Source organism: Carcharodon carcharias, chromosome 2 (genome assembly GCF_017639515.1).
Source record: "Carcharodon carcharias isolate sCarCar2 chromosome 2, sCarCar2.pri, whole genome shotgun sequence".
In the NCBI taxonomy this organism is placed as follows: Eukaryota; Metazoa; Chordata; class Chondrichthyes; order Lamniformes; family Lamnidae; genus Carcharodon; species Carcharodon carcharias.
In genome coordinates this window covers 31,811,098-31,835,953 of record NC_054468.1, presented here as the reverse complement: position 1 = coordinate 31,835,953, position 24,856 = coordinate 31,811,098, and the positions used below count along the sequence as shown (strand labels likewise).

The following is a 24,856-nucleotide window of genomic DNA, read 5'->3' as shown; positions in this document are numbered from 1 at the left end:
TGCTTGAAATTCACTCAGCTGCCTTAAATCACCAGCAAATCACAATCAAGGGATAATGCCCATATTCAACCCAAAACATCCAGATTTTGAGATTAGATCCAATCAGGTGAGCAGGAGCTCAGAGAGGTAGAAGGTGGTGTGAGCAAGGAACATGTGGTCAAGGCAGATGCACAATATTCAAACTGTTTATCCACTGAATTTTATGCAAACCTCAATCAGAGGTCAGAGGCTAGGAATCCTGCAGCGAGTAACTTACCTCCTGACTCCCCAAAGCCTGTCCACCATCTACAAGGCACAAGTCAGGAGTATGATGAAATACGCTCCACTTGAGTAAGAAATGAAATTAAATCGATAGCAAGAAATGACATAGGGTCAGATGATGTAGAATCTGTGCGGGTAGAGTTGAGGAACCGCAAAGGTAAAAAAACCATAATGGGAGTTATGTACAGGCCTCCGAAAAGTAGTCAGGATGTGGGGCACAAGATACACCAGGAGATAGAAAAGGCATGTAAGAAAGGCAAGGTTACAGTGATCATGGGGGATTTCAATATGCAGGTAGACTGGGAAAATCAGGTTGGTAGTGGATCCCAAGGAAAGGAATTTGTGGAATGTCTACGAGATGGCTTTTGGGAGCAGCTTGTGGTGGAGCCCACTAGGGAACAGGCAAATCTAGATTTAGTGATGTGTAATGAGGCAGATTTGATAAGGGAGCTTAAGGTGAAGGAACCCTTAGGAGGAAGTGACCATAATATGATAGAATTTACCCTGTAATTTGAGGGGAAAAAGCTGGAATCAGATGTAACGGTATTACAGTTGAATAAAGGCAACTACAGAGGCATGAAGGAGGAGCTGGCTAGAATTGACTGGGAGATGAGCCGAGCAGGAAAGACAGTGGAACAGCAATGGCAGGAGTTTCTGGGAGTAATTTGGGAGACACAGCAAAAATTCATCCCTAGAAAGAAGCAGCATACTAAAGGGAGGACGAGGCAACCATGGCTGACAAGGGAAGTCAGGGACAGCAAAAAACCTAAAGAGAAAGCATACAATACGGCAAAGAGCAGTGGGAAACCAGGGGATTGGGAAGTCTACAAAGACCAACAGAGGACAACTAAGAAAGAAATAAGGAGGGAGAAGATTAAATATAAGGGTAAACTAGCCAGTAATATAAGAAGATTGCAAGAGTTTGTTTAGATATATAAAGAGTAAGAGAGGCAAATGTGGACATTGGGCCGCTGTAAAATGACACTGGAGTAGTATTGGGGAACAAAGAAATGGCAGAGGAACTAAATAGGTACTTTGCGTCAGTCTTCATGGTGGAAGACATGAGTAACATCCCCAAAGTTCAAGAAAGTCAGGGGGCAGAGGTGAGTATGGTGGCCATTACCAAGAAGAAGGTGCTAGGAAAATTGAAAGGTCTGAAGGTGGATAAATTGCCTGGGCCAGATGGATTACACCCCAGAGTTCTGAAGGAGATAGCTGAAGAGATGGTGGAGGCGTAAGTGGTGATCTTTCAGGAATCACTGGAGTCAGGGAGGGTCCCAGAGGACTGGAAAATCACTAATGAACCCCCCGTTTAAGAAGGGATTGAGGCAAAAGACATGAAATTACAGGCTGATTAGCCTGACCTTGATAAGATTTTAGAGTCCATTATTAAGGATGAGATTTCAGAATACTTGGAAGTGCATGATAAAATAGGGCAAAGTCAGCATGGTTTCATCAAGAGGCGGTCATGCCTGACAAATCTGTTAGAATTCTTTGAGGAGGTAACGAGTAGGTTAGACAAAGGAGAGCCAATGGATGTTATCTACTTGGACTTCCAGAAGGCCTTTGACAAGGTGCCGCACAGGAGGCTGCTCAGTAAGATAAGACCCCATCGTGTTAGAGGCAAGGTACTAGCATGGATAGAAGATTGGCTGTCTGGCAGGAGGCAGAGTTGGGAAAAGGGGGTCCTTCTCAGGATGGCGGCCGGTGACTAGTGGAGTTCCACAGGGGTCAGTGTTGGGACCACAACTTTTCACTTTATACATTAATGATCTAGATGAAGGAACTGAGGGCATCCTGGCTAAGTTTGCAGATGATACAAAGATAGGTGGAGGGACAGGTAGTATTGAGGAGGCGGGGAGGCTGCAGAAGGATTTGGACAGGTTAGAAGAATGGGCAAAGAAGTGGCAGATGGAATACAATGTGGGGAAGTGTGAGGTCATGCATTTTGATAGGAAGAATAGAGGCATGGACTATTTTCTAAATGGGGAGAGAATTCAGAAATCTGGTGTGCAAAGGGACCTGGGAGTCCTAGTCCAGGATTCTCTTAAGGTTAACTTGCAGGTTGAGTCGATAGTTAGGAAGGCAAATGCAATGTTGACATTTATTTCAAGAAGATTAGAATATAAAAGCAGGGATGTGCTGCTGAGGCTTTATAAGTCTCTTCAGACCACATTTAGAATATTGTGAGCAATTTTGGGCCCCGTATCTCAGGAAGGATGTGCTGGCCCTGGAGAGGGTCCAGAGGAGGTTCACAAGAGTGATGCCAGGAATGAAAGGCTTAACATATGAGGAATCTTTAAGGATTCTGGGTCTATACTCGATGGAGTTTAGAAGGATGAGGGGGATCTGATTGAAACTTACAGAATATTGAAAGGCCTGGATAGAGTGGACGTGGGGAAGATGTTTCCATTAGTAGGAGAGACTAGGACCCGAGCGCACAGCCTCAGAATAAAGGGAAGACCTTTTAGAACAGAGATGAGGAGAAACTTCTTTAGCCAGAGAGTGGTGAATCTATGGAATTCACTGCCACAGAAGGCTGTGGAGGCCAGGTCTTTGAGTGTATTTAAGACCGAGATAGATAGGTTCTTGATTGGTAAGGGGATCAAAGATAACAGGGAGAAGGCGGGAGAATGGGGTTGAAAAACCTATTAGCCATGATTGAATGGTGGAGCAGACTCGATGGGCTGAATGGCCTGATTTCTGCTCCTATGTCTTATGGTCTTATGGACCTGAGACTCATAATAGAAGTTGCCTAGATGAGTGCAGCTCCAACAATATTCAAGCAACTTGACACCATCCAGGGCAAAGCTGACCACTTGATTGACACCCCATCCACAAACGTGATTCCCTCCACCAGCGACACAGTACAGCAGTGTGTACCATCTACAAAAATGCACTTTAGGAACTCACCAAGCCTCCTTAGACAGCACCTTCCAAACCCGCAACCACTACTATCTAGAAGGACAAGGGCAGCAGGCACATGGGAACACCACCACCTGGAAGTTCACCTCCAAGCCACTCACCATCCTGACTTGGAAATATATTGCCGTTCCTTCACTGTCGCTGGGTCAAAATCCTGGAACTCCCTTCCTACAGCACTGTGGGTGTATCTACACCATATGGACTGCAGCAGTTCAGGGCAGCTCACCACCTTCTGGAGGGCAATTAGGGATGGGCAATAAATGCTGGCCAGTGATGCCCACATCCCATAAATGAATTTAAAAAGATCACCCCTCAATCTCCAATACTCAAAGGAATACAGCCCACCTTCATTATTTAACTCATTAAGCTACAATGGGATTATGGTGAATCTGTGCTGCATTCCTTCCAAAGCTAATAAATCTTTCTTGAGGTGTGGTGCTGAAGACTGAATATGGCACTCCAGATGATATTTGAGCCAAGCTCTATACAGCTTAAGCATAACTTCGCCAGAACCCACCCCCACCCATCTTTGTATTCCAGGCCTCTTGAAACAAAGATCAACATTCCCATTAGCCTTCTTGCTTTTTGTAATTGCCCACTTGGTTTCAGTGATTTGTGTACGTGGACAGTCAAATCTGCTTGCTCCTCCAAAGTTCCTTTCTCACCATTTTGAAAATAATGCTATTTCCAGCTATCTTCCATAAAAGTGTGAAACAATCTAAAATGCTTCATCATAGTTCCCTTTAAAAGCCTACTGGCTCCACAATGTCTCCAAGCATAACTGACTTGTCAATCAGGCAAAACTGGGTTCTGATGTTCAGCCTGACTTGCCACTGACCCCGAGTATTCATTTCAAGAATGAACATCAATTCCATATTCCTGCCTCAAAAATGACACACAGTTGGACACTATTTTACAATGCCTCCACTCTTGAAAAACAGCAGCTACTCAGGCTTCCCGTTAGCAATGCTGCACACACTCACTCATCCCTCTGGCACCGCTCACAGTCATAGTAAGTCAAATGTTATGACCAAGATAGGAGTGGTGTATGAATTATCAAGCTCCACTACTCTGCAGACTGTACCATTAATTTAGATGTTTAATTTCTTCATTGAAATGGCCAATTGTGTACCTATACTTCTAGTACCCAGAAGAAAAGAGACTCTGACCAGGCTTCTTTCAAAAAAATCACTGATTAATTTATTTTAAAACAAAACTTCTTTTAACAAGTTTCAAGCGCTGGTTAACACAATTATAATCAGGATGTATAACTATTTCTCCTCTCTTACTGAAGAATTCCCGCACACAAAGGACAAACAGATAGTGTCTCTCTGCAGGGATGGGCTTTGGAGGGTAGGTGTTATAAAATAAAGATAAAATCTGCAGGGTCTTGACACTGTTGACCTGGCGTTCCCTCGTGTGAGGGTGGGCCGCTGGTCCCGGTGGATGTTTGGAAGTTCTCATCAGCTGGAGCTTTTCACATCAAAATACAGGTTAGTTACACTCAGATGAGGGTTCTCTGGCTAAAGGTCAATAGCCACGCACAATTTTTGGTAGAGAGAGAGCCAGCTAAGTTAGGCTTCCTTCCTCAGCTTGTTCCCCAACAAGCCTGCCTCCAAAACAAGCAGGTTTGCAACTTAAGTTTTTTTCCTCTCACCCCTGTGATTTCCAGCGAGCTACCAACCTTCTTTTTCAGTTTTTGCCTCCATCAATTAAAGTGATCACAGTTCAAACCAAACAACCAGATCTTCCTCAAGCACCATAAAGGTCAGGTGATTTCTTAGAAGAGGCCTGCTTGCTGACAGTTCCCAGGTGAACTTACGGCCTTCCTTTAAAAAAAATCCCAGGTTCACATCCGAATATCCAGTTCATGCCATTTGCTTCCATTTTGTAAAAGAAAAATTCAGGCTCTTGAGGTGTGATTCTAACACAGGCAGCTGGCTGTTGTATATGGACACAAGTGCTATATTCAGGCAATGCAGAAAACTTTATCATGCAACTTTATGTCCTAATGAGGCCACAAACAAAGCTCCTGATAAATTAGAGTTTAATTACTCTTCATTGAAGATGAAATAAGATTGGAAAGGCTATTTTCAATCTCATGGGCTGCAGAAATTCAGACTCTTGTCCTAGATGCATTTTATTAATTGAGGAGTTTTGTAAAAAGGAAGCCAGTTATTTGGAATATACCTTTAAAAAAGGTTTTAATAACATGCTGAAGCGAGGATGAACAAGAAATGCACATACCTTTTTAAATTATGCATTTCCTGCTTTTGCTAACCATTATAATTATTCACAACCTCAATTATAACTTTTCTTTAATAATGAACCAATTCTAATGGCTATATTTACAGTTTCATTCATGGTTAAAATCTGAAGTTTTTTTCCCCCCAAAAAAGCCAGAGGAACATCTGAACAGCAGCTTCTGAGAAGCTGGGTGCAAGACCATTAACATGGACTCAGTCACGGCTGCTACATGTTTGTTTTCTATAAAGTCAACAACAATGCATTAACGGTTGGACTTACCGCAGTCTTCCATCCTGTGCAGCTGCACCTCCTGCAATGATTTTTGTAATGAATATGCTGGGATCATCACCAATGTGCGGATTGTCTGTGCCACCTGCAATGCTGAAGCCCAGGCCAGAATTTCCCTATGTGTAAGTGCATAAACAGAAAATCAGGCATAAAACTCATTTATTGAAAAGAGAAAATAAGTCATTATGAAAATGATATAGTGGGAATCAGTGAAGATTTCATTTTTGTTGTCAGTGGGTTCTTCTCCAATAAGAAAAGCAGTACACTATATTTTTCAGATACCTTTTTATGGTGATAAACTGAGAATTTGTAACAAAGTGTTAAAGGATAATACCAACTCAACTAAAACGAGAAGCCATAGTGAAACATTTTGGCTCACCAAGGCACTGCTTGGCAGACAGCAGAGTGTGGGCTTACAATCCCCACTGACATTAACCGGATCTTAACCAGGCCCTTAGCAAAGGTGCTGGGAAGTGGTCAGGTGCTTCCTAAAAGGAAAAGTGAAAAAGCCCTATATATATGGATTGATGACAAAATAATTTTGTTACAGATTTGGGAAGAGGTCACTCATATTCCTATCCCCTGCTCCCCAACACCCATGTAAAGAAGTTCAATGAATTTGAGTAATAGATCAGCAAGTGCCCAAGATACAACATTTTTTGGAAGGATGAACTTCAAAAAATTAAAAATTGTATTTTTCTTAAATGTTAATTTTAAAAAATGTATCACCTTGTACTTAGAATACAATTTTCCAATATTAATTGCTTTTCTGATGCTGCACAAAAACCACAGCTGTTTGAATTTGTGCTCTTTTCCAAGTTGGCAAGGCTTTACTTAAAAACAATCATGCACTGTCAAAAAATAACAGTAAAGGTCCACACATCCATTTTTCTTTCAGATTTTTGAATTAAATAATTTGAAAAATATTTTTGTTGCTGGGTGCAACGTATGCAATCATTGACATGGAAACCACAGGTTCCACCAGTACTCAAAATAGTAGAGTGATTTGTGGATTTCTCCTTTGGGTATGAATTGCCCACCTGTACCAATTCCCCTGGTGTGCATGCCAGTGAAGAACATAAGAAATTGGAGCTGGATTAGGCCATACGACCCAATGGATTTGCTCCTCCATTCAATAAGATCACGATTGAACTTCTACATCAATTCCACATTCCTAATAATTCCCAAACCACTTGATTCTCTCAGTGTCCAAAAATCTATACAGCACATTTGCTAAAACAGTATTTTAAGTTACTGCAACAAAATTAAGACTTTTTTTTTAAAACAAGCAAATCTAGCTAATTAAGTTCTCCCACAGTAGAAAAAAGTTAATGCAGCAATACAGGTCATTGCTGCAGTTGTAACTCTTTCGAGTACAAACACGTTTCCATCTGTTCCTTTTCAGATGAAGTTACATTGTTTCATAGTTTGCCATTGTGAGATTTGAACTCTTGATACTCTTTCGAGTACAAACCTGTTTCCATCTGTTTCAGATGAAGTTACATGTTTCATAGTTTGCCATTGTGAGATTTGAACTCTTGATCTTGGGGTTACAAGCCCAGTACCATAACCACTTGGCTATTTAGGCCAAGCCCCTTGCTGCAGTTGTATTGCTACATTTAGCCGCAGTCAACAGGTGTCCCAAATCGTCACCTAACTATTTAGCAAAGTCTGTTGTTGAATTATTGAGGTGTCAATAAAAATATTTAATTAGAATCATCGGCTTTTTTGTCTTACATTTGGCTGTAAGAAAGAGTTCTCAATTGCCCCAAAGTGAAAATAACAAATTTAGTTTCATTTAGTGTCATCTGGACTTGAAACATTAACTCTGTCCTTCTCTTCACAGATGCTGTCAGACATGCTAAGTTTTTTCAGTAATTTTTGTTTTTGTTTCAGATTTCCAGTATCCACAGTATTTTGCTTTTAAATTTAGTTTCAATATTGCTTATTTTATATTCGGCTCAGTTGCTACGCTCAGTTGTTAAGCACACATGCAGTCATCCTACAAGATTTCTCCTCATCCATTCAGAAAATGAAGACTCTTTGAAGGGCTAGCATCAGCAGATTCTGTTGTTCCTTAATTTTAATTGCCATGCTCACACCTGAAAAGGCTGAAATAAATTGTTTCTCCATCAACTTGTCAAGGGGTAAGGACGTTGAGGAACAAGATTTCATTTCAATTTTGTACACAAGCAATAATAAACCCAAGTCAGGAGCAAAGGGTTTTCCTGTCATTTATAGTGAAGTGGCAGCATTTCAGATGTCATGAGCATTAAGTTTGCTACCAGCACAAAATGGTCATAGTTTTCTTGTGCTATAAATACACACACACAAATCTGCTCTCTGTTACTTCACTCAAACACATGGATCATTTGACACTGTTTTTGACCATTAGCACATTCACTAATACATCAGGGAAGGAATTATACAAGGAAAACCAATAACAGTTTGTATTTATATAGTCCCTTTACTGTCCCAAGGTGCTCCACAGAAGCATTATAAAACAAAACTTGACACTGAGCCACAAAGCGATACTGAGGCAAATGGCCAAAAGTTTAGTCCAAAAGATAGGTTTTAAGAAGTGTCATAAAAGGAAGAAAGAGAAGCTTAGAGGTTTAAAAAGTAAATTCCAGAACTTAGGGCCTAGGAAGCAGAAGGCACCAATGATAGGGCAATTTAAAAAAGGACAGAATTAAATAACAGAGTTGTGGGGCAAGAGGTGACTGCAAAGCAGGGAGGGCCAACACTATATAGGGATTTGAAAACAAGGATGAGGATTTTAAAATTGACAAGTTTCTTAACAGGGAGCCAATGCAGGTCAGCAACACAGGGGTAAAGGGTGAATGGGACTTGGTGTAAATAAGGACGTGGGCAGCAGAGTTCTGAATAGCCTCAAATTTATGGAAGGTAGAATGGGAGAGGCCATCCAGGACTGCACTGGAATAGTTGAGTGAAGGCTAGATGTAACAAAGGCATAATTGAAGGTTTCAGCAGATGAGCTGAGGTAGGGATGGAGTCAGGTGATGCTGCAGAGGTGGAAATATGTCTTTTAAGGCAGATAATATTCCCTTTATTTCTTCGACTTATCCTCCATATACAACAGATTTATTGTGACCCAGTACTGATCCTACAGGTGGACAGTGGACCACTTGACCTAATGCCAAAAAGCATGCAACTTCCAACAGCAGACAGTAAATGATACATGAATGATCTGAGACACTGTTACCATCCTCGGTTCTATGTATGCCTTATGCCCCAAGATAGAAGCATTCCATCAAAATGAAGGAAGTTTCAAGGATGAAGAGACCTTGTGGCTTCTAGTTTTAGTCACTCTTATGGCCACCACTTTGGAGAAAAAATGCACAGATTTCAACATATGCTGTGTTGTGTAGTAAGGAAAAAATTGAGGCTTTTTTCAGCTAGCAGCTCCCAACAGTTAAGGAGGGCAGCTGATTTTGTTGAAAATGTAATCTGTCACTAGGTGTTCATCATGCTGAAAATTAGCTGGTTTAAGTTTTGTAAATGCTTCACGAAAGGATCTAAAAGTCTAATCTTCAAAGCATACTCCCTCACAATAGTGACTTTGTATGCATTTGAATTATCATGCAGCAAATAGAAAAAATGAAAATAATAGTATTTGCGTAGATTTCAGTTTCTGAATTGTCATTAAGTTCATCAACAATAAGATTTTTTTTGGCTGAAATATGCTGATTTTTTGGGAATGGAAAGTTTTTGAGAGCTTGATGAATATCAAATTTGATTTTTGATTAGAACTGGCCTAAAAGACGTTTAGGTAGAGACAGGCATTCGGTTCAAAGGAATGTTGGCTTTATCATTTGTCAATTCAGCAATTTTCCAAGCAGGGTTCCTTCCCCCAAAGATTCAGGGTCAAATACTACACACTGAAGTGACTCTTGCTGAGGTAAGTTTCATGATTACTATGACACTTTATGGTGTCAGGCAAGGATGATATTTGTGAATCAATTTCCTATCTGGCAATAGAGTTTACAATTAATAATGAATGACAATGCACCAGCCAACAGCATTGTTGGAATCCAAGACAATGGCTTTGTTCAAGTCCCAAGTGCCAGATTTGATAAATAATTTCTAAATTTTCCAAATATTCTAGCTACTTCAACTTCTTTCAAAAAAGGACCGAGTATTACAAGAGGGAAGGAGTAACCATGCGGGCTTAGCATGACGTAAGAGATAAATACGATCAGAATATTACAACATCTTAAAAGAAAAATATGAACACAGATTTCCTTAGTATGTGGCAACTATTCCATGGAGGATAAAAACAAGAGCTGATCAAAGGCCAGGACTTTACTAAACAATTATCACAGCTGTTTAGAATGCAGTGGGCACAAGATTTACAAACAAACAATTGCAGAATAATTTTACAATTTTTCTAGTAACATCAATTATTAATCCTCTTGTGTGAAGGTCACACAAAGGACACAGAGCACAATGAAATTTGGCAACCATACTGTTTGGACTCTGATTAACAAAAATTGACCAAAGTGAACTCAAGCCTACAACAGAAAACAGAGTCCCGCTCCCATGAATCAAATGTGAGTGCCAGATCAATATTTTCACTAAATATTACATCACAGCAATGAGAAACTGAATTTCATTATAATTTTTTTAAAAAAAGGATAATTTTGTGACAACCTTTTCAGACATTTAGAAGCTGCTTGCCCTATAATATTCAAACTGCAGGTAAATTAGCAGTTAGATCAGATTAGTTCACTGGTATATCACATGGGTGGGTGGTCAGCTCTGGTACAGGTTGAATAATTCTCCCTCGACTCTAACATGCATTGCACCCCTTCTGAACTAAGAGGTCAGACATGCAGCCTATTTTCTACAACCCTCCCACCCCCCTTGATAAGCAGGAACTGGCCACCTGGTGATTTGCAGCCCTAAACCAGGCTTTTTCTTACTCATTGACATAATGCTTTCAATGACAACACAAATCCCTTTTTATCCCTTGGTATTTTTCTAGGAAAAAATGTTTTAGTTGTGATTATATAGGTATGCATAACACTTTACAGATGAAACTCAATACGAAAGGGCACAGTAATGTTGAGAATTTGTTACCACATTCCAGTGACTATAACTAAAACAGAATACTAAAATCTTGAAAATAGAAATATTTTCAGATGATTAAATTTTATATTCAAAATAAATATACAATATTATAAAAGAAAGTAATTTCTATATGGCTCAGCATCTGAACTATAAAAGTCAGAAAGGCCCCAGGTTCCAACATTTAATTTCTGGATTCCACTGAGTTTGCTGACTTCAGTTGGGGTGGGACGATGGCAATTGGTTTCAGTGCTCATGATATTATGGGGCGGGAAGCCAGCAGTCCCACTAGAAGTGCCAGAAGACGACAGGATTAGGATAACCTGGCATACCTTGGTAATTCAATAACTGCTGATAATCACCATGAAAGGTTCATGTGAATGGCCAGTTAGCAGAGGTGGTGGAAGGTTAACTACTGCCAGCAAGCAAGGACCAATTGTTGGGGAATGCAGGGGGTGAAATTGGTGGAAATGATTGGTAGTTGCATGAAATGCATTTTGATTTAGTACAAATTCAGGTGAATTTCTCAAGAATATCTGTAACTGGAAAATTTTCACATGGTGGATTGAGAGAATTAAAACAAAACCCGCCATCTCACCCTTTCAAGTGTGATTTCTTCATATTCATAATCTACATCTGTACCATTAACCTGTAAAAGAACCAAAGACATAAGTAAAATGCCAGTTTAGAAAAGATAATTAGTCATATTGGACAAAACACAAAAACGCTTCACATCTCGATCCTTATTTTGAGGAAAGTTTTCAAATTGATTGGTCTAAATGTGATAAAATTGCAATGATTACAGGACACAGATTGAATTTAGCAAACTGATTGCACTCTGACCCTGTTACTACTGATTTTGGATTCTTTAATTTAATAATGCATACAATAGTTTGGTGAAGCCTATTGATCAAGTTATACCATTAGTTTCTAAGCATAGATTATTCCTTTCTCTCGGCTTTCATGATCTTCAAGCCTGAATGAAGTACTCATGCAACAGTATAACATTTATGCCAGTCAAGTGGAAGTCACAACAGCAAGTTTCATACCAATGTGAATATGTTAGATTTTATGGCACCAGAAAACAATGTAGCCAAGTGACAAATTGCATTGTGCCCCAATTACTTTTCACTTAAATTAAAAGCAGTTGAGAAAAAAAAAACATTCTGTATATTACTACAGCAATGCGCAGTAACCACCTGGAAAATGTTAACCCACTCTTTTATGATATTTACAATATAACAGTTATTAATGCTGGCAATGCTGCAAATTAGATCACAGCAAATAAACTTATACTTGTAGGCAGCACAATTGGTCAAGGGATAGCCCAGTCTTATAGGTATCACACCAACAAAATGCAGAGTGCAGAATCCAAGGGAGTGAGGAAAGATTCATCAAAAAAGGAAGGAGAAATAGCAATCACAAGAATTTCATGAAACTGGTTGGCTGGGAGGTTACCGAAGTTAGAACAACAGGCTTGTCATTCTAATGGAAAGGCAGCAAAAACTTATTGAGCCAAACTTGTTTTCAAGTAATGACTATTCCTTCTTTAGTACAGAGAAATTTCCAGAGTCCTAGGTGGGAATGCTGCAGATTTGCATCTACCAGGTGGAAACAGCATCTCATCCAACTCTATTTTTAGGGGTAGGTTCATAATTTCATCAGTTGGTGCTAAAATGATAAATTGGTCTTTGAAGGGGCTTTGAAGACAGCTACTAGTTGTAGAACACTTGCAGTTTCTGCTAGGATCACCTAATGGAAAGTGTGTAGGAATTCTCCCTCCCAGTCATATCTAACATTCCTACTCTGACTGTTCTTGAATGTGATCGCCATATGAAATTATGGGAATGTACATCTGTTTCTCAATAGGCCATAAAACAGGATATTGGTCATTTTAAAGCCTTGGGACATCACTTTGTAAAGAAACCTAATTTTTGATTCGTTGAATAATTGCATACAGCTACAAAGATACAAAGCATCACTGAGAGCCACATTTATCTAATGAATCAATAGTGATGCGCTGTGTTTAGCATTTCATTAAACTGGCTCTAGTGAGAATTATAGAGCCACTTTAAATGAGTCCTTTCATATCTGAATTATTCAGCAGAACAAATTAACAATAGAATTTAGAAGCAACTTGGCCTGAGCTAATGGCAACTGACCCAAAATCCAGTGTTGTGCACACTCAAGGCATTCAGAAATGATGGGAGAACCTCACTTCAGTGTTCAACTTGATATTTTCTGTATGGTGTACTGAACACAGTGAAACACATCAAAAACACTTGCTTTATTCAGCACTACTTGACAGTAGTCCCCTCGAAGAATCTCAATATCCAAAGTATTTTTAAAAGTACATCTGATTGATAGTTGAGATGTTCATAATGAGATACCATTTAATCTTTATATCATTCTCATCTTACAAATGCCATATTGAAAATATGAAACTTCTTTACTTTACTCAAACGAAATGCCTCAGAAGATAAAATATATATATATTTACACATCACACAGGAAGCGGGGTGATAAGGATGGAAGTTTCACTGATGTTGAAGGGAAAAGATAAACTGATTAAGATAAAGCTTTACATCCCTTTCCATGCAATGAGACATTCCAGAAACAGATCTGTCTGTTCTCTCGGTAGAATGGGGTACTTCGGATGGAGGATAGGAAGCAAATGAATTAATACAGATAAACTGAAATAGATAAAGGGATGTTCCCAGTAGAATTCACATTGCTGTAAATCACGCACTTATAGATGAGAAACCTAGATAACAAAAACCACACCGTGCTGGGTTTTGCTGTGGAAATAATGGTGAGGCTAACAATGTTAACCATTCTTAAAGTGTAAATTGGATAGCAACCTCTGGCAATCACATATGCACAGTTAAAGGGGGAAACGAGGAAGCTGTTGTCCTGATTTGCCAAGGTCCTCCAAAAACTTTATTATCTGTAGCTTGCCAAGAGACCTGACATTGAAATACAAGGAATAGTGTGAAGTTGCAGCACATGCTGGAGGTAAACCCAATAAATGTGCTAGAAAAATTTTGGGCTTGTCTAGTAATGCTGTGGTAAGTGCTGATTTCAGCCAAACAAACTCCTTGAGATTGCAAACTCACTTTTACAAGTGTGCACTTTCATTTCTTAAGTTTTTAGTTGTTGTTAGAGGTTCTAAATCAAGTTTTAAACTTTTTAAATCGCTTAGTTTTCTCAATTCCATCTTTCATTCCCTCACTATTTTGATTTCCATACGTAATTTGGCATTGAGTTAAATATTTTCATTTACACTCTATTTTTGCTTCATTCGGATTGGTTAAGGAGATACACAGTTGCTTCCCCTGTTCACATAGGTCCTAGAACTCCTGTAGAGGGCACTGTGCCAAAATAGTTTGAACCATAGAAAGGTTACAGTGCAGAAAGAGGCCATTTAGCCCATCATTTCTGTGCCAGCCAGAGTGTAAAAAGAAACTAGCGTTCATTTTAATTCCACTTTCCAGCACCTGGACCATAGCCTTGCAGGTTGTGGCAATTCAGATGCAGGTCCAGATACCTTTTAAATGACTCGAGTGCTTCAACCTCAACTACCAACTTAGGTGGTAAATTCCAGACACCCACCGCCCTCTGGGTAAAAAGATTTTTCCTCCCGTCCCCTCTAATCCTCCCACCAATCATCTTAAATCCATGCCCCCTGGTAATTGGCCCTTCAGCTAGGGGGAAACAAGTCTTTACCGTTTACCCTATCTAGGCCCCTCAATTTTGTGCACCTCAATTAGGTCACCCCTTAGCCTCCTCTGTTCTAAGGAAAACAACCCCAGACTATCCAATCTCCCATAGTTGCAATTTTCAAGTCCTGGCGGCATTCTTATAAATCTCCTCCGCACTCTCTCTCTCCAGAGCAATTATGTCCTTCCTGTATTGCGGTAACCAGAACTGTACACAAAATTCCAGCTGTGGCCTAACCAGCATTTTATATAGTTCCATCCTTACATCCCTGCTTTTGTATTCAATACTTTGCCCAATAAAGGAAAGCATTCCAAATGCTTCCTTGACCACCTTGTCCACCTGTCCTGCCATCTTTAAGGACCTGCACTCCAAGGTCTCACTTCCTCAACCCCTTTCAATAACTTCCTGTTTATTGAGTATTCCCTTGCTTTGTTGGCCTCCCCAAATGCATTACCTCACATTTTTCTGGATTGAATTCCATTTGCTATTTCTCCGCCCATTGAACCTAACCATAGATGTCATTCTGGAGTCTGCAGCTATCCTCTTCACTATCAACTACATGGCCAATTTGTGTCATCTGCAAATTTCCCAATCATGCCCTCCCACATTTAAGCCTAAATTATTAATATATACAACAAACAGCAATGGCCCCAACACTGAGCCCTATGGAACACCACTAGAAACCGTTTCCATTCATAAAAACATCTATCGACCATTACCCTTCATTTCCTGTCACTGAGCCAATTTTGGATCCAACCTGCCATCTTCCCCTGTATCCCATCCCTGGTCAATCGTGGCTAAATGACAGTTTATCCCGTCTCAAGAGTTGTTTCCAATAATTTGACTACCAACGAAATCAGACTGACCGGCATATAATTTTCTGGCCGATCCCTCACAACCTTTTCAAATAATGACACAACATTCGCAGACCTCAAATTCTTTGGGACCTCACCTGTATCTAGTGAGGATTGGAAAATGATCCTCAGAGCATCTGCTATTTCCTCTCTGGCTTCCTTCAACAGCCTGGGATACAATCCATTTGGCCCTGATGATTTATCCACCTTTAATGATTCCAGTCTCTCCAGTACTACTTCTCTCACTATGTTTATTGTATCTAATATTTCACACTCCCCCTCTTTAACTAGAATGTCTGCTTCATCCCTTAATGAAGACAGAGACAAAGTACTCATCGAGAACCCTGCCCACATCTTCTGCGTCAACCCACAAGTTATCATGTACATCTCTGATAGGCCTCATCTTTTCCATGGTTATTCTCTTGCTCTTAATGTACTGGTAAAACATCTTAGGATTTTCTTTGATTTTACCTGCCAATATTTTTTGTATCCTCTCTTTGCTTTCCTGATTTCCATTTTTACTTCACCCCTGTACTTTCTATAATACTGTAGAAAGCCCACAGGAGTAAGTCTTTTGTAACTGCCATAAACTTTCTTTTTCTGCTTTATCTTGGCCTGTATGCTTCTGGATAACCAGGGGGCTCTAGGTTTGGCAGTACTATCTTTTTTCTTTGAGGCATCATGTCTACACCATGCCCGTAGAATCTTGCCTTTGAATGCCTCCCACTGATTTGACAGTTTTTCCTTCTAACAGCTGAATCTGGCCTCTCCAGCTCACCTCTCAGCTTTGTAAAATTTGTCTTCTCCCAATTTAGAACTTTTACTCCTGTCCTTTTCCATAATTATGCTAAATCTAACTATACTATGGTCACTATCTCCAAAATGGTCTCCCACTGCTACTTCATCCACTTGCCCAGCTTCATTTTCTAAGACTAAATCTAGAATTGTGCCCCCTCTCATTGGGCTTGTTACGTGCTGGCTAGAAAAGTTCTCTTGATTGCAGTTCAAGGATTTGTCAAGGAACTACCACATTTTTCCTAATATTACTGCAGAATACTGTAAAGCAGGCGCACGCATATATGTATGTGTTGTGTGTGTGTGTGTGAGAGAGAGAGAGAAAGAGAGAGGGAGAGAGAGAGAGAATGTGCATGCGCGTGTGGAGGGCTAATTTAATTAAACTAGAGACGATGAGATTGCAGGGCTTAAATTATCAAAGAAGGCATTAGAAATGGAGAGAAGTAAAGCTAGGGTGAGGTTAGTAGATAGGGTGTGAATAAACTTTGCATTTTTAGATCAGTGGGAAAAGTGTTTGATTTTCAAAAGGGACAAGGAAAATGTTAATAACTGGCAAGATAAATAAGGCAAGGTTATTACATTGATTTTCCCCAAATGTCTGACCATAATACTAACATGAAAGATTTTATATTCTGAGAAAAGTAACTTCAAAAAGGCTAGCTGCTGTGGTGATAGGCTGCCTTCCCAAAATTTCATAGCAATTTCATACCTGTAAATGCAGTACATAAGGGAGATATTTATCAAACTGCAGTGACCAAAGAAAATACTATAAAAATTTATTGCTGCAGTATGTTGCAATGTATGATTAATGTCACTTTACTGGAACAGCAGTTGACAAAACTGTACAATGATGCTTGGTAAAGAATTAAATTGTTCCCCATTCCCTATGGAGTGAAAACCTTAATTTTTAACAATAAGTTCTGGCGAGGCTGGCATTAATTACCCATCTGTAGGTATCCTGAGAAGGTAGCAATAGGCCTTCTTGTGCAAATATTCTAGAACAAAACCAAATTTATTAGATATTCAACTTAAACCCATGGTTGCGGTGGTGGGGGTGGGGGGGGGGGGGGGGGGGGGGGGGGGGGTTGGTTTTAAAAATTAATAGCCTTTTTTTTGCTTTACTAAAAAGAAACCATTAAGCTTTTAATAAAAAGCACCAAGGGCAAATGAAGGGGAGGCAGTGGGTGGAGCTAAAATTTGTTCATCTGAATTGGCTTGCAGATGTAAGGTTGTGTCAGAAAGTAGAGTGTCTTTGGGAGATATTTAAATTAGCCAAGATAGGAGGTACCGTAGCTGCCACCACAGCTGCAGGGTGATCAATAAAAGGCATGAACATAATTCCATTCTCAATTAATGCTTATGTATTAGAAATAAAATGCTGGAACTACATGCATGCACTAAAGGATTTAGATATTTTAGGCATCTCAATGTTGGTGGGATCAGAAAGAAAGTTGAAAGCATACAAGGATATGAAGCAAATAGCTAGGGTCACAAGGAAAGGTAGGAGGTGTAGATTTATATGTAAAAGAGGGCATAAGTGTGTCATAAGGGAAGAATAGTGGTAAGCAGAAAGGGGTTAAAATGGTTTTGGGGAGCTGGCCCAAAGTCAACAGTCATCACATTATGGGCTTCCAGACACAAGATTGAGCAAGGTAAGAAAGTGATCAATAGGAAAAGCAGAAGGGTAATGTTTTGAGGGATTTTAACTATTTGTTCATTAATCTTTTTAAGAGCAGCCAAGTTAAGCAAAGAGTGAGCTATTTGTTTACAATGTCCATTATGTTAGAGAGTCTAGAGAGCAATTCATAGGATTATTATTAAACATTAAACCAATTTTTTTTATTCTTTCATGGAATTAGAATGTTATTGGCAAGGCCAGCAATTGTTGCCTATCCTTAATTGTCCTTGAGAAGGTGATGTTATCCAATCGCCATGTGGGTGACCATCTGGGCACCTGGTTGCAATTTCAATAAAAGTTAATTTCTTACAGCAGCTGAGTGAACCCCTCACGATGGCCACAAATGTTGCAACCAGTCTGAGAAATTATGTAGCTGCAAGAAACTCATGTTTGTAAATCTGTGAGCATTTCTTTGTAGCCTGTTTCAAAGCTTAGCCTGACAGGTCACTTCTTTAGGTGACCCATGATATAGAAGGAATCAAATAAATCAGTAAAAATAGAGAATGAATAAAATTATATCTGGAACAAGACAGTCATTTTTTTTTATTATTAGAATGTGGGTAGCTTCGCCAGCATTTATTGCCCATCCATTCAGAGAGCCAGATAAGGACAGCAGATTTCCTTCCCTACAGGACATTAGTGAGCCAGATGATTTTTTTTATGGTAATGATTTCACAGTCATCATCTTTCAATTAGGCTTTTAATTTCAGATTTTTTATTGAATTCTAATTTCACCATTCTCCATGATGGGATTCAAAACCAGGTCCCCAGAACCTGGGTCTCTGGAATACTAGTCCAGTGACAATACCACTATGCCACCACCTTCCCATCTGTAAAATGTGCACAAACAGCAGGCACAAACAAACAGGGAGAAGTTTTAATGGCAAGATCAAGAAGTTTATTAAAGAATGAACTGGATCAGATTTCTCCATGCACCATGGAATTATGCAGGCTATACAGCACAGAAACAGGCCATTTGGCCCGGATATTGCAGGTGTTTATGCTCCATTCAAGCCTCCTCCAATCTTTCACCATTGAAATTTATCATTCCAACACTCGATTCCATTTCCCCTCATATACTCGTTCGGTTTCCCCTTAAATGAATCTATACCATTTGCTTCAGTCACTCCATGTGGTAGCGAGTTCCACATTCTCACCACTCGCTGGGTAAAGACGTTAATTCTGAATTCTCTATTGGATTTCTTAGTGACTATCTTATATTGATAGCCTCTAGTTAGGCTTTTCCCCAATACTGGAAACATTCTCTCTATATCCTCACTATCAAAACCTTTCGTAATTTTAAAGACCTCTATCAGGTCTCTCCTCAGCCCTTTTTTTTAAAAAAAAGAGACAGTCCGTTAATCTTTTCCTGATATGTTTACCCATTTCATTTATCATTCTTCGAAATTTTCTCTGGACCTCTCTGGGGCCAACTTACCAAGATTTGATACAGGTTTAGCATAACTTCCCCACTTTTCAATTCTATCCCTCTAGAAATAAAGCCTAGTGCTTGGTTTGCTTTATGGCCTTGTTAACCTGTGGTGCAACTTTTGTTGATTGGTAAATTTGTACATAGAAATCTCTTTGTTCCTTTGCCCCAACTAGTCTTACACCAGTCCAGTTAACTGATTCCAGCATGGGACTTTGGCTCTCATCTCAGAAGTCAAATCTCAAGGTGGCTTCTATCAACCAAGCCCTTTTTTCATCTTTGAAGCATACTAACCTTTATACATCCAATTTCTGCCAAAGCAGGATAATGGAACTCAATCATTTCTAGGAACCTACATCAAGCCATGAAAAAATACACAGCCTGCATCATTCACCATTGTTTGTCTAGAACTAAAACGGCAGCACAATCTGATTAACTCTCCTGTTTGAGACAGGCAAGTGGCAGTTGGGCTGTGGGTTTCTCCACTGAAGAGATGTTTTACTTCTTTACCCTAATTTGTGGGGTGTGTACTGTCTATTCATTTTTTGACACCATTTTGTACATGAGCTGAAAACTAACCAAATAACTTGGGATTTTAATTCAAATCACTCGGTTTGGGAGCCAATTGCAAAATTGCTCAAGTTACTAGGCTGCCAACATTCATGTCACTTCATTATTTAACAAAGGTGAAAAGGGGAAACCAAGGATTTATAGAGCTGTTAGCCTAGCATCTGTTGTTGAGAAATTGCTTCATTTTATAATTAAGGATGGGGCGACTGAACACCTTGAATGTTTTCAGCCGATCATAGAAAGCCAGCACGGATTTGCAAGAAAGTCATGCTGGACAAATCTGATGGAATTTTTTGAAGAGGTGATTAAAGTACTGAACAGGGAAATGTCTACAGATGTTGCCTATATGGACTTCCAGAAGGCATTTAATAAAATCCCTTATAAGAGACTGTTAACTAAGGTGAAGTTCATAGAATTGAAAGCAAATTGTTGTTCTTGAGGAAATTGGTTAAGTGGCCAAAGACAGAACAGCAATAATACCTAGCACAAAGGAAGCCGATCATCTCAGCCGCAGAACATTGCCGCAGGAGTTCCTCAGGGTAGTGTCCTCGGCCCAACCATCACCAGTTGCTTCATCAATTACCTTCCCTTCATCAAAAGGTCAGAAGTGGGGATGTTGACTAATGAGTGCCCAGTGTCCAGTACCACTGGCAATTCCTCAGATACTGTGGCAGTCCAGGTCCATAGGCAGCAAGACTTGGGCAACATTCAGGCTTGGGCTGTTAAGTGGCAAGTAGCATTTGCGCCACACAAGTGCCAGACAATGGCCACCTATAACAAGAGAGAATCTAACCATCTCCCCTTCACATTCAAGGGCATTATCATTGCTGAATACTCCACTATCAACACCCTGGGAGTTACCCAACCAGAAACTTAACTGGTCCAACTTTGGCTATAAGAGCAGGTCAAAGGTTGGGAATGCTGCAATGAGTGACCTACCTCCTGAGTCCCCAAGCCCTATCTACCATAATATACAAAGCTCAAAGTCATGATAATGATGGAATATTCTCACTTGCCTAGATGAATGCAGCTCCAACAACACTCAAGAAGCTCAATGCCATTCAAGACAAAGCAGCCTGCTTGATCAACACCTCATCCCCACCTTAAACATTCATTCCCTCCACCACCAACACAGTGGCAGTCATACCATTTACAAAAAATGTACCACAGCACCAAACCAAGCCTCGTTCAACAGCACCTTCCAAACCCATGATCTCTACCACCTAGAAGGACAAAGGCAGCTGCCACATGGGAATACCATTATCTGTAAGTTCCCCTCCAAGCCACACAGCATCCTGACTTGGAACTATAACACTGATCCTTCACTGCTGTTGTGCCAAATCCTGAAGCTCCATTCCTAACACCACCAGGTGCACCCACATAGACTGCAGTGGTTCAAGGCAGTGATTCACCATCGCCTCCTCAAGGACTAATAATTGTTGGCCTAGCCAGCAACACCTGCATCCCCTGAAAGAATATTTAAAAAAGGCAGATACTCTAATTGGCAGAACGTGAATGGTGATGTGTCACAAGAATCTGTGTTGGGGCCTTAACTAGTCACCATATTTAGGATGGAACAGAAAGCTAAATATTCCAACAACAAAAATGGGTGGCATAGTTAGTAGTGTTAAAGGAAGCATAACATCGCAATGAGATATTGATAGATTAAGTGACTCTGCAAAACCATGGCAAATGAATTTTTAATGTAGACAAGTGCAAGGTCATCTACTTTGGACCTAACAAGAATAGAACAAGGTATTTTCTAACTAGTGAAAAGCTAGGAACAGTGGAGGTCCAAGGAGATTTTGGATCTGGGTACAGATTAAAACGTGAGGAACAAAGAAAGAAAATAATTGAAAAGGCTAATGGAATGCTAGCCTTTAAATCTAGAGGATTAAAATACAAGGGGCATCTCACAGAAGAATAAAATCATGAATATAGCAATCCTCTCAAAGGAAAATCTCCCAAGTATGTTGGCACTCAACAAGCTGAGGTGACTTCACTATCTCAGCCATATTTGGAGGGTGGAAGATGGAAGTACAGCCAAGGATTTTCTGTATGGTGAGGTAGCTGCAGCCAGAACAACAGTAGGATGCCCAAAGGTTTGCTTCAAGGATACTTGAGAGTGTGACACGAGGCCCTAAGAAACAGACTTTCACACCTGGGAAACACTAGCTGACAACAGAGGGGATTGGTGACATCACATGTGGGCTGGAGTGCGCCATGGTAACAGGTACCAACACCAAAAACAATCTACAATGACACCTGATATTTGGCACTTATAGCAGAACATGCCTTTCACGAATTGGTCTCTTCAATCACCAGCAAAAGTGCACCAGATGAACCCATTCGGTTTGATTTACTGCATATCCATCATCTTTCGTTATTGGAAGGATGCCAATGATCAATATAAGGGGTTATAAGTCATGCTTCAGCTATACAAAGTCCTGTTTAGACTACACCTGAGAGCAGCTCTGGGTATCCTAAGGATAGCTTTCTTTTGGAGAGAGTACATCGAGGATTTGCTACAATGATTCCTGGTCTACAAGGGTTAAATTGAAAAGAGGAGTAGGCCACTTGTCCTGTCAAGAAGATATAATAATTCTCAATGTTATTGGAATTTGTTGTAAAATAGAGTAATAGTGGGATGTGTGAGTGTGACCATGAGTGTGTGTGTGAGAGAGAGAGAGAGAGAGAGACAGAGAGAGAGAGACAGAGAGAGAGAGACAGACAGAGAGAAAGAGAGAGACAGAGAGAGAGAGAGAGAGACACACAGAGAGAGAGACACACAGAGAGAGAGACACACAGAGAGAGAGACACAGAGAGAGAGAGACACACAGAGAGAGAGACACACACAGAGAGAGAGACACACAGAGAGAGAGAGACACACAGAGAGAGAGAGACACACAGAGAGAGAGAGACACACAGAGAGAGAGAGACTTAACTGAATTAGAAGCAGCTAGTCTGGGTGCTTTGATGCAAGGAGAGAATGTTATTTAGATAAATATGGGGAAGGTTAGGAACATAGGTGTCAAGGGAACATTTGCATTTTGAAATAAACCAGACTAGATTGTTCTCAAAGGAGGGGTGAAATGTGTCACCTAGCTAGGTGAAGTTTAGAACAGTGTGTTTATTTTTCACAAAGGTTAATGGTAAAACTTAGTGCTATGAAGAGTGTTTTATTATCAGGGAGATAAAATCCAAAGACGCAGTGAAATGATGGGTTTTTGCATTCAAAGAGGAAGATATGTATAAAAGAGGAGCAAGGGCTGTGTGTAAAGGAAGGCATTTTTAAGATCGTACATGTGTGTGAAAAAGCCTTGAGCACCTATGCCTCAAGTTGCTGTCTTCAGAGGACTGAAGTTAAGAAAGCTCACTTGGAAAGCCACTTACTTGTTCAGGCAATCTACGTGTCTTGCTGTTGCCTTAATGAAAGTGTAACTGGTAGTTCAATTGATTAGGGGGATTTAGAAGTTATCACAGTAGTAATGTGTAGATCTATGTATTTAAAATTATTTCTCTTATTGTTCAATCTAGTTTTATAAAAACCTATAAGATTTGGTGGCTTTATTACTACTGAATTCAAGGCCGCATCTCGAAATTTATACAAATTGAAAATTAGTTGTGACAGTTGTTTCAAGTTTCCCTCTGGGATTTGAAAAGCTCGGTATTTACCGTCTGCTGTGTCATATCATTGCTGGGGGGCTCTTTGTGGGATATATTTGAAATTCTTTGATTTTTTTTGGAGTTGGTGAATCTTAAGGTTACGAGTACAAGAAGCATTTAGAATTCAGCAGTTGGTGTGAGGTTTTTTTGTAGTGGTGAGACTGCAATTTGGCTCTGGCAGTTGCTCAGACTTGTTTGGGAGTTGAAGTTATAACTTTAGTTACCTTTCGTAAATCAGCCAAAGTTAAGTTACTGGAATTGGCGGATAAATTACAATTGGGGTTACCTAAGAAAGCAGATATAGAAGATATAGCACAGCATTTAAAGTTGGAAGTGATATCTGACATTAGTGAATCACAGCTGGATGTGTGCCCATTACACAGGATATAACAGCTGATAGTTTTCTTTAACATGTGTGGTAAAACACCTTGCATTTATATAGCATCTTTAACATAGTAAAACATCCCAAGATGACTACAACAAGAAGCAACTGAGTACAAGTGTAATGAGGACAGATGTCTTACGTTGACGGTCATGATTGTTGGAAAATGGGAAACCTGTAGACACTGCAATAGTACTGTATGTGAGAGAATAGCTTTGCTGCTAGTATTTCAAATTAACATTCAAATACATTTGAGAGCAAGAGCCAACTATTAAATGGTAATTTAAATTGAGACGTTTAGATGACCACCCTATAAAAATGAAATTCTATATGCTGTTTAAATATACGCAAACATTTTATTTCTATGAAGACATTAAATGCAGAAGAGCAAGTAATAAAAATGGCAGTAACAGAATGAAAAGATACATGGCACAAAATAACTGACAGATTACCAAGAATAAAATTATTCCATATAGAATACAGAAATTATTAGTTGTGTCATATAGCATATTCTTATGGTAGTGGTTGAAAAGGGTAGAATGGAAAGAAAATTAGAAGAGGCTCCTAAAATATTCTTTTATGCTAAATCATCCAAAACATTTCTTCAAGCTTTCATAGAATGAGTTGAGAGCAGTAGATCCCTAGACAAATTAAAAATAAGGTTCACTAAAGAAATATTAGCCAGTATATATTCTGATTGTAAGTCAGGTAGTCCAAGGAATTAAAATTGAAGAATTTCCCTGAAGTAATTTGCTTTGCAACTGCAAGCTCCAAGGAGTCTTCAAGTCAGAGGGGAGATGCTTATGAAATTTGTCACAGCTTCGATTGGAAAGTGCAAAAAAAAACAAACACTCATTCACAGATGACCAATCTTGCTTAAAAAAATATCATTTCTGAACTTTTAATGTAATACACAAACTGATTTTAATGCAGCTGGAGCAATCAGATAT

General features: G+C 39.7%; 1 protein-coding gene across 7 annotated transcripts in view; it reads right to left on the bottom strand.

The window, feature by feature from the left end:
* dlg1b (discs large MAGUK scaffold protein 1b) overlaps window positions 1-24,856 on the bottom strand; it is a 386,920-nt gene that overhangs the window by 144,639 nt on the left and 217,425 nt on the right. For all 7 annotated transcript variants that reach the window (XM_041206085.1, XM_041206028.1, XM_041206037.1 and 4 more), the window contains 2 exons: window positions 11,411-11,461; window positions 5,713-5,837 (listed from right to left, as the gene is read on the bottom strand). In XM_041206085.1, coding sequence (XP_041062019.1) covers window positions 5,713-5,837; window positions 11,411-11,461 — 176 coding nt within the window. The remainder of the gene's footprint in view (window positions 1-5,712; window positions 5,838-11,410; window positions 11,462-24,856) is intronic.